The sequence below is a fragment of the Rhinopithecus bieti genome, unplaced genomic scaffold (assembly GCF_001698545.2).
Source record: "Rhinopithecus bieti isolate Rb0 unplaced genomic scaffold, ASM169854v2 scaffold_17930, whole genome shotgun sequence".
Classification (NCBI taxonomy): Eukaryota; Metazoa; Chordata; class Mammalia; order Primates; family Cercopithecidae; genus Rhinopithecus; species Rhinopithecus bieti.
Genome location: NW_016809035.1, coordinates 1329466 through 1339803, shown reverse-complemented (window position 1 = coordinate 1339803; position 10338 = coordinate 1329466). Strand labels below are relative to the sequence as shown.

Below are 10338 nucleotides of genomic sequence, written 5' to 3'. Positions count from 1 at the left end.
GTGAGTGCTCAAGAAATGGAGCCATTACTGCCATCTTCATCAGCACAATCAACCAGAGGAGAAAAGAGCCCACTATGTCTGAGAAAAGCATTTATATGTTGATAAAAATTTCCTTGTTATATTTATCATTTACAGTCCATATTAAGAACATTAAAAAGTTACACTATTGGAGCCAGATGTTAGTTTCACTCCTATGAATTTATTGAAATGCAGACAGGTAAATACAATTCTATTTGTCAGGGGAAAATATTTTTTAAAATCTTGTCAAGTGTAAATTTTACTAATAGGGTAAGTCCTCACCTAATGTCATTAGCAGATGCTTGGAAACTGCAACTTTAGGTGAAACAATGTACTACAACACCAGTGTTACCACAGGCCAATGGATATAAACTAGAGTTAAGTTTCTACAGCATATTTCTGGTCACAAAAACATCACTAAACTTCTAAATGAAGACCAAAACATTTCAAATATCAAATATTGAAATAAGTGTGAGCTATACATACACTTAAGAAAGATTAATAAAAACAAGTAAGATAATCACTAACCCAGTAATTCCAGTTCAGGGTTGCAGGTGGCAACCCAGGGTTGCTGGCAGCTCAGGGCACAAGGCAATAAACCCCACTGGACAGGACCGCCATCCCCTCACAAAGCACACCCACACCCACACCCACACTCACTCAGATGGGGCCATTTTATTTTATTTATGTATTTTTTTGAGACAGAGTCCCTCTCTGTCACCCAGGCTGGTGAGCAGTGGCGCGATCACAGTTCACTGCAGTCTTGACCTCCCAGGCTCAGGTGATCCTCCCACCTCAGTCTCCCAAGTAGCTGGGACTACAGGGGTGTGCCACAACCTCCTGCTAATTTTCGTATTCTTTGGAGAGATAGGGTTTCACCATGTTGCCCAGGCTGGTCTTGAACCCTTGGGCTCAAGTGATCCTCCCTCCTTGGTTTCCCAAAGTGCTGGGATTACAGGTGTGAGCCACCACACCCGGCCCAGACTGGGCCCATTTAGACATGCCAATTCACCTGATGTGCACATCTTGGGGATATGAGAGGAAACCAGCGAGCCGGAGAAACCCACAAACACATGGGGAGAACGTACAGGCTGCACCCAAATGATGGCCTTGGCTGGGAATTGATTTTTCTTTTTCTCACCAACACTATAATGAAACAACATTTTAGCATTATTCGAGGATCTGCTGTACAGTAACTTTAAAGGACTGAAGAGCAGAGAACTGACATTTATTGACTGTCTACTATTTCCAAGAGCTACCATTCCCAGCCACTTTTTCATCATCACCACAACTTTCTAAGGCAAGGATTATTAGTCCCGCTGTTGGAGAGAGGCTCAGAGAAGTGAAGTGACTTGTCCAGGGTCACACAGCAAGTGAGAGGACCAGAACTTAAACCTAGGTCTGTCTGAGTTCAGCCCTTCACAGATCATCATGCTGCCTCCCTCTCTTAAAAACACAAAGCAAACAAACAAAAAAAAATTCACTACTTGCCTGGGAAATTGTTGGCAAAAGTAAGACAAGATTGAAGGAAATGTATTCCCAGTCATACTGTAAACCTCCTGACCCCACTAGACAACTTCTTTTGGGGCCTGAGAGCAACAATTGCTTGGATTCCCTTCATCCCCCACAGCAACAGGTGTTGCCAGGATCTGGGTTGCTGAAGGATCCAGCCAGAGGTCCCAACCATTCCATGTCTGTGCCACCCCTGGTGCAAGAGACGGTGGATCCTCCCAGGCAGGACCAGAGAACCGCTGGGACTAACGTGCAGACAGAGGAGACATGGATCGTGTGTGTGTGTGTGTGTGTGTGTGTGTGTGTGTGTGTGTGTGTGCGCCTGCCTCTGTGTATATATACGTATGTCTGCTTTTCTCCCTCCTTTCCTCCATCCTCTCACTCTCTCCATTCCTTCCTATCCCTGTCCCTGACCCTATCCTTCTGCCTCCCTCTCTGTCTTCCTCTCCTCTCCCTCTTGCTTCTCTCCCTTCTCACTCTCCCCTTGAATTGCTCCCCAATCTCTGCTTCTCTCTCTACTTGTTGCTCCATCTTTCCCAAATGCCCTCCCAGTGTCCAGGGCAGATGTCACCTCTCAGTTCCCTAGCTTACACACCCTTATGCACCGTTCCTGCATAGACAGAGCAGTATTCATAAATCCTAAGTCTTAGTTCCTGGGAGAGAGGCAAGACTGGGCCCAGTGTGGGTCAAGGGTCCACCCCAGGTCCTCTCGGCCATGGCACAAATTCGGCTGCCTCCAGGGACTCTCCATCACCTTCTCCTTCTTCTCCTCCTTCCCATCACATTCCAATGAGCTCTACGACCTGCACAGGATGAAGGCAGGTCAGGACCTGTGTTTTGCCTAGGCTCGAAGCCTGGTTAGGCCCTAGCTCAGTGCATGGACCATGGAGCCAGACCACATGGGTTCAAATCCCACTTCAGCAACTTACTAGCCAGTGACCTGGGCCAGGGGGTTCATCCTTTGAGTGTCCCAGCTCCTCCATCTGCAAAACAGAGATAAGAACAGTGCCTGCTCCTCAGAGCTTTTGTGAGGATAAAATGCAAATGAGTATATGGGAGGAACTCAAAACAGGGCCCGGCACACAGAAAGCCCTGTGTTGTTGATCACCATCATCTTTACATGATGAGAGAGGCAGAGCCCAGGCAGCCCCTCAAGAGCCCAGTCAATACCCTTCAGGAACACACATGCAGTGGAGCAAGTTGGATTTATTACTCCTTGCAGGGAAGGAAAGCACGCACCATGGGGGAACTGTGGGGTGTCAGTTTTAGGTTGGTCATTTGGGGCTAGGTGTCAGTAAGCAGTGGCTCCATAGTGATTGGATGCTGTCAGAAGGTGGGGACAATTATACAATCAAGTGTCCCAGCACATTGTACCTAAGGGGAGGCTCCCTCGAGTGAGAATAAAGGTCTAATTGGTAAAGAAGCCGCAGCCACTCAGTCCTCCACAAGGAACAAGGATGTTGGAACTTTGGAAGCTGCACAGGAACCTTGTTTTTATCTCACACTTTACCACAGTCTCAGAGTACCTTGTCTGATGTTGATATTCTGTGAGGTTATTTATCTCCAATAAAGCGACAATGATAATGGCCTATTTTTGGTCATCAGACCCATTTCTGGATGTCAGGGGCTGATTTTCTTTCTCAGGCCTCATCATTCACACGTACTCATTCAAAAACCATTGAATAAGCACCTCCCAGATGCCAGGCCTGTAACAGGCACTGGGGATGCAGTGGTGCATAAATGATGCCCCTGGGGGCTCTCGGCCTAGAGGGGAAGCAAGGACAGGAGGGGTGACAGAAAAGGCCAGAGTAACAGAAAAGCACACGGAGTGGAAAGACATCAGCCAGTGAGGAGGTGGAGGCAGCCCATGACATGTGAAGCTGTAGAGCCAAGCCAGGGCTAGAACTCTAGGCCCAGTAGACTATGCTGAAGCTTTTCATAGCATATGGCTTACAAACACACACACACACACACACACACACACACACACACACAGGAGATAAAAGAAATAAGAAAAGCATTCAATAATTTTGAGTATACAATTATTGGGCCAGGCATGGATGGTGCACACCTGTAATCCCAGTGCTTTGGGAGGCCGAGGTAGGAAGATTACTTGAGGCCAGGAGTCTGAGAACAGCCTGGGCAACACGGCAAGACCCTGTCTCTACAAAAAAAAAATTTTTTTAATTATCCAGGCATGGTGGCACACCCTCGTAGTCCTAGCTACTTAGGAGGCTGAAGTGGGAAGATCACTTCAGCCCAGGAGTTTGGGGTTACAGTGAGCTATGATGGTGCCACTGCACTTCAGATTGTGTGACAGAGCAACACCCTGTCTTTTAAAACAAAAGCAAAAACAAAACCACAATAAGATATTCTTATACTGTGTAGATCATAGAAGCTATGACATAGATATAAGATTGACCTAGCACAGTGCAGGGGCTGGAGCACCAACACCCCGTGCAGCTGAAAATCCTCATATAACTTTTGACTACGTTTTTGGAAATGTAACAGCTAATAGTCTACTATTGACTGGAAGCCTATTGATAATATAAATAATCGATTAACAGATATTTTGTATGTTATATGTATTATATACTGTATTCTTACAATAAAGTAAGCTAGAAAAAAGAAAACATCAAAATCATAAGGAAGAAAAAATATATTTACTATTCATTAAGTGGAAATGGATCATCATAAAGGTGTACTAACATATCTAAAATGCATTGTTTAAAAATAGCAGGTCTTTAAAAATATGAATATACATACCACTAATGCCCAAGCCAATGGGAATTACATTGGAATATACATACCACTAATGCCCAAGTCAATTTTCCCAAAGCAAAAAAAAAAAAAAAGGTCCCAGTGAGTGAACAGAAATGCTGGGGTTGTCCTGATCATATAAGCTTTTAGGGAAAACAAATATGTACTTATATCAGTTTAGATGCAACTATCTATCTATGTGATATATTTTATGAGTATTGCTGGTTCCTTTCACATTAGAAACTTTTTTTTTTTTTTTTTTTTTGAGGCAGAGTTTCACTCTCTTGCCCAGGCTGGAGTGCAATGTAGCGATCTCAGCTCACTGCCACCTCCACCTCCTGGGGTCAAGCAATTCTCCTGCCTCAGCTTCCCAAGTAGCTGGGATTACAGGCACATGCCACCACACCGGCTAATTTTTGTATTTTTAGTAGAGATGGGGTTTCATCATGTTGGCCAGGCTGGTCTCGAACTCCTGACCTCAGATGATCCACCTGACTCGGCCTCCCAAAGCACTAGGATTACAGGCGTGAGCCATCGCACCCAGCTGGAAAACAATTTAGTTTTTTTACAGAGACAGCCAGTCTTATATTTATTTATTTTTAATTTCAACTTTTATTTTAGATACAGAGGGCATATGCGCAGATTGTGACATGCGTACATTGCACCCAGGTAGTGAGCCTAGTACCTAACTGGTACTTTTTCAACCCTCATCCCCCTCCTTCCCTCCCTCCCTCCCCACTCAAGTAGTCTGCAGTATCCATTGTTCCCATGTTTATGTCCACGGATGCTCCATGTTTAGCTCCCACTTATAAGTGAGAACATGCGGTATCTGGCTAGAAAACAATTTTTTAACTCAAATTATTCACAAGTATCTCTGACAGCAATGCCTTTCTCTTCTCTAAAGCGAGTTTGGCATCTTCAAAGCCAGTTTTCCAGGGCTTCACATCTTTTCTTTCGTCTAAGCGGAGGGAGAAACAGAAGCCTTGAATCAGGAAACTCTTGACCACGGCGAGGGATTCATGTGGCATTAGGACATTTTTAAATTAATCCTTTAAGTGTGAAACCTCCACAATGTCAATGTGAGATTCTTCTTTTAAGTAACTGTAAAAACACTGTATACATCCCCATCCATGCTTGTAAGTGTAAGGTCATCTTCCAAGGAATAATTGCGAAGTCTGAGTCCAATTTCTTTAGCACTTGTTTTCCTGGTTTCCTGGGACACCTCTTTAGGTCCCAATATTCATGTTAATGGAGGTCCTTTAAGGCCCAAGCGTCTTCTCTAAACTCCCCTTTGCAACTCAAAATGAAGTTGAGAGAAACCCTTACCCTGTGAACAACTTTTTAAGGACTCATTCTCTCTTTCCTATGGGATAATGAGGAGGGAGCTCATGTAGACATAAGACATGAAGGAGGCCAACTCACATACAAATGGTCAGGGCCCCTGGGTTTGGGGATTATTTTTATGGAATGGTTCCATTTAGTTCATTTCGTGCATCTGCAATTTCCACACTTTCTACTATGAACATTCAATGCTTACATAATAAAGGAGAAAAACAACAAATAATGGTTGTATTTGCCATTTCTTTTAGAAAATAGTTAGTGTCAACCTCCAGGACCCCTCAGGCTCAGCCCAAGCTTCCCATCCCTGACCCCAGGCAGTCAGCACCTCCCAATCCCAGTGAGAGGTGAAGCCAGCTGGACTTCCTGGGTCCAGTGGGGACGTGGAGAACTTTTCTAACTAGAGGATTGTAAATGCACCAATCAGCACTCTGTGTCTAGCTAAAGGTTTGTAAACGCACCAATCAGCACTCTGTAAAAATGCACCAATTAGCACTGTGTCTAGCTAAAGGTTTGTAAATCACCAATCAGCACTCTGTAAAAATGCACCAATCAGCGCTCTGTGTCTAGCTAAACGTTTGTAAACGCACCAATCAGCACTCTGTAAAATGAACCAATCAGCACTCTGTAAAATGGACCAATTGGTACTCTGTAAAATGGACCAATTGGCACCCTGTAAAATGGACCAATCAGCAGGACGTGTGTGCAGCCAAATATGGGAATAAAAGCTGGCCACCCAGGAGCCAGCAATGGCAATCTGCTCCGGTTCCCTTCCACAGTGTGGAAGGTTTGTTCTTTCACTCTTCACAATAAATCTTGCTGCTGCTCACTTTTGGGGTCCACACTAACTTTAAGAGCTATAACACTCACTGCCAAGGTCTGCGGCTTCACTCCTGAAGTCAGCAAGACCAGGAACCCACCCAAAGGAAGAAACTCCAGACACATCTGAACACCTGAAGGAACAAACTCTGGACACATTGTCTTTAAGAACTGTAACACTCACCGCCAGGGTCGACAGCTTTATTCTTGAAGTCAGCAAGACCAAGAGCCCACCAGAAGGAACCAATTCCGGACATGCCAGGGGCAGATATTATACTATCTAGTTCCTGTAGGGGGCAGTGTCTCCTCATGCAGCAAAGATTCAGAATGGAGGGCTGTTTGCAGAAAAAGAAGATAAAATTCATGATATTTTAACTAAAATAAGGGTAAAAAGTTCATACTCAGCCTATAAAGTGCGCATTCACAAGTGTTGGACAGGCATAAAGATCTCAGGTAATTTGCCTGACATCACCCAAGTAATTAATAACAGGTCTTGGGTACAGAAGATAAGCCGGATTTTAGTCTAAGCCACAAGTGTTACAATTCCACCAAATTTTGCCACAGTAAGAAAAATAACTCCAAGCAGTAACCTTATTTCTAATGGTTGTCACAGGGCTTAGTTTACACCAATGTCACTTCCTCCAAAACAAATAAATATTTAATGAGACAAAGCCACAGAAACAGTATGATAGGCTGAGAAAAATCCTTGAGACTCCTCCAAAAAGCAACACTTCAGGTACACATAATAATTTGTAAAGCAATATAGTCTATACTAATTCTGAAAGACAATTAAATATATATATGTACATATGTATACATGTACATGAAGTGGCAGTCACTTAATAGAAATATAAACCAAATAATAAGATCTAGTTAGATAAGAACTGCACACAGGTCTCCTTTAGATGGTAAAAGTGAAACTCAAAGTTTCCCATGGTTTTTTGCAAATGCAAAGACACACTCACAGAGCCTTTGTGAATTTGGGAGTTGAAGGGAACTGTCTGATCTCAGATGAAGATTAGCCATTCAAAAGTTTATTTTGATTGTTTTAACTAAATCGCTCCATTTCTTTTAAGAAAAAAGTGCCTTAAATTTATCCTTCAGTCTATTAACAGGGGAATAAAAACTCTTAACTCCAAAACAGATAATGGCGTTCTAGTGTCTGATCTTGATTGACAAGCTGTGGCTGTCTTAGCTGTTCACCATAAAACTCAATATGAAAATACCAAGTTTCTAAATGTCCTTTGCTCTCATTGAATGAATTAACTAAAAAATAATGGAATGCTATTGGCATTAAGTTCAAAGCCTACTCCAAAATCATCAAGTTCACTTATAATAGTCTACTGTACTAATTGGTCTCTTACCAATTCCTTCAGCAGAAGTATTAAAGAATGCAAGTGGAAAATAAAATTCAACTTAATTAAAAGATTCTCCTTGCATTTTGATCATCAGCATTGCCAATAAGAAGGTGCATGGGAAACGTATCAAACCTGTTCCCCCAAAACATCCTTTCCCCAATTTCTGTAACAAGATGGTTTTATTGTGTCATGTTATAACAACTCAGTCAAGAAAGTAAAAATCAGAGTTTAAAGAAAGGGCTCAATGACTAAAAGAGAGGTACTGAGAGGAAGACTTACTCTGGAGGCTGCAGCCTACAATTTTCAGATATTGCCTCACAGGTGAAAACATACTTGGAGTATCTTGGAGAGAAAAATACAACAGAGTTGAAAGTTTTCCAAAGAAAAACCCATCAAAATTCAATGGGAGACCTAGCTACCGGCTGCTCCCCTCGCCAGCCCGCGCCCCACATGGCTACCGCCGGGGCGGGACCTGTGGAGCTGGCCTTTGCCGAGTTGGCGCCGGCTTGACTGCTGCGCAGCTAGCAGTTCCGCAGCAGGGTGGGCGGGCGGCAGGCGTGGTTGGGCGCCGCAGGCGTGGTTGGGCGCGGCAGGCGTAGGGCGGCAGGCGTGGTTGGGCGCGGCAGGCGTAGGGCGGCAGGCGTGGTTGGGCGTGGGTTGCGCGCTGTGCGGCCCTCCACTCTCTTTCCTGCCGCAGGTGTACGAGCCCCCGCCAGGCCACGCCACTCCTTCCACCGCGGCATCTTCAGCTTCTGCTGCGGCAAGCCGCCGTGCTATGCCAGCCTACGAGTTTCTAGGAATCAGCTACCCAGGAAAAATGATTTTTATTCATATGGGCCACCTTCTGAGAATCCTCCCCCAGAAACAGGAGAATTGGTGTATCTCCAGCTTAAGTCTGGTGCTCATCTCTGCAGGTTTTGTGCCTGTTTAGGCTCCAAAACTTGCTCTAGATGCCACAAAGCGTATTACGGCGGCAAGGAGCATCAGACCCTAGACCGGAGATTGGGACATAAGCAGGCTTGTGCACAACCAGATCAGCTGAACCTTACAACTCCAAACCACAACTTCCTTTTTCCAGAATTTGAAATAGTAATAGAAGCAGAAGATGAGATTATGCCTGAGGTTGTGGAAAAGGAAGATTATTCAGAGATTATAGGGAGCATGGTTAAGCAGTTCCAGGACTTCATTCGTTAAGTGGTTCAACTTCATGCTGGGAAGAAAGGTCTCAATGTGTCTAGAAGAGAGGTACTGAGAGGAAGACTCACTTTGGAGGCTGGAGCCTGCAATTTTCAGATATTGCCTCAGGCGAAAATATACTTCCTGGACTTTGTTTGCTGACATATATCACGTGTGTTCTGCTCCCTATAAAGACAAGGGGGTGGGGTATCCAGGTGGTCCCACGAGTAGGGCTACACAAGACGCTGGAGGCTTGGTAAGTTCCTCTGGGTCCCAGATCTGTTTCTCAGGTCGGGATAGTGTGAGTGCCTAGCACAGTGTCGGGCATGCAGAAGGGCCCTTTAAAAGTGTCTCCTTCATCTGGCCAGTTTTAGATACACAATTTTGTCAGTTTCTCTACAGTGCATACTCTTGGGTAGTGCCTGTGCTGACCAAGAATCTTAGAGGCTTATTTTATTACAGTAGCCAACATGTATCCAGCACTCACCTTATATAAAGGACTGTTTATGCATGAGCTCATTAAAATCCTGAGAGTAGACCAGTAAGTCAGAAACTCTGCCCCATTTTGAAGGTGAGGAAATTAAGGTTCTGGGTATAACTTGCTTTGGTCACATAATGTTAAGTTTTACAATTTTAGCCTTGAACCATACACAAAACCACTACAAAATTAGATTTATAGACTCAAAATGAAAACGTCAGCTTACTGGTTTCTAGTTCACACCGGTCATATATTCCAAAACGTGTTTGAGTCTTACTCTATGCCTGAACTTGTGCTTGATAATAGGGATATAATGGGAAGCGACCCTCCAGTGGTCAGATGCTCACAGTCCCGTGGAGGACCCCAAATAATACTTAGAGAAGATAAATTCCAAGTGATGACTGATAAGAGTACAATACAGGGATCATGGGAACACGTGACATCACTGAGGACTGCCTGGAAGGGGCCACACGTGTGTTCATACCAATACGTTGAAAAGGGTAAGGAATGAAAATGCATTCCTTTAGGAGAAGGAGGAGCCTAGAGTAGGAGGATCAAGGATGAAAACTGGACTTCAAATATGCCTTGTTTGTGTAAATGTGACTTCGGAACTGTGTATTTTAAGATAGTAAAATCAGTTGTAAAATAAGTTTTAAGAAGCAGTCCCTAACCATCAAAAGTGAAAAACTCTTGATGTAGTCATATGACCACACTAAGAACACTTCTAGGTGACTTCAAAACATAGGGCAGTACATCTCTAGTGGAATATACCCTGAGAATGAAAAGAACGTAACAATTTTAGGATTTTCAATAAACATGTTATTACTAGACTGTTGCTGTTATTTGGAGATGGTTGTGCATGTATTGGGGGATAAAGCA

At 43.9% G+C, this 10338-nt stretch overlaps 1 protein-coding gene across 1 annotated transcript; it reads left to right on the top strand.

The window, feature by feature from the left end:
* Positions 1-8255: 8255 nt before the first annotated feature.
* LOC108539503 (programmed cell death protein 2-like) lies at positions 8256-8999 on the top strand. Its single transcript, XM_017888246.1, is given in 2 exon segments — positions 8256-8349; positions 8503-8999. Coding segments are annotated over 2 exon segments (591 nt in total).
* The last annotated feature ends 1339 nt before the right edge of the window (positions 9000-10338 follow it).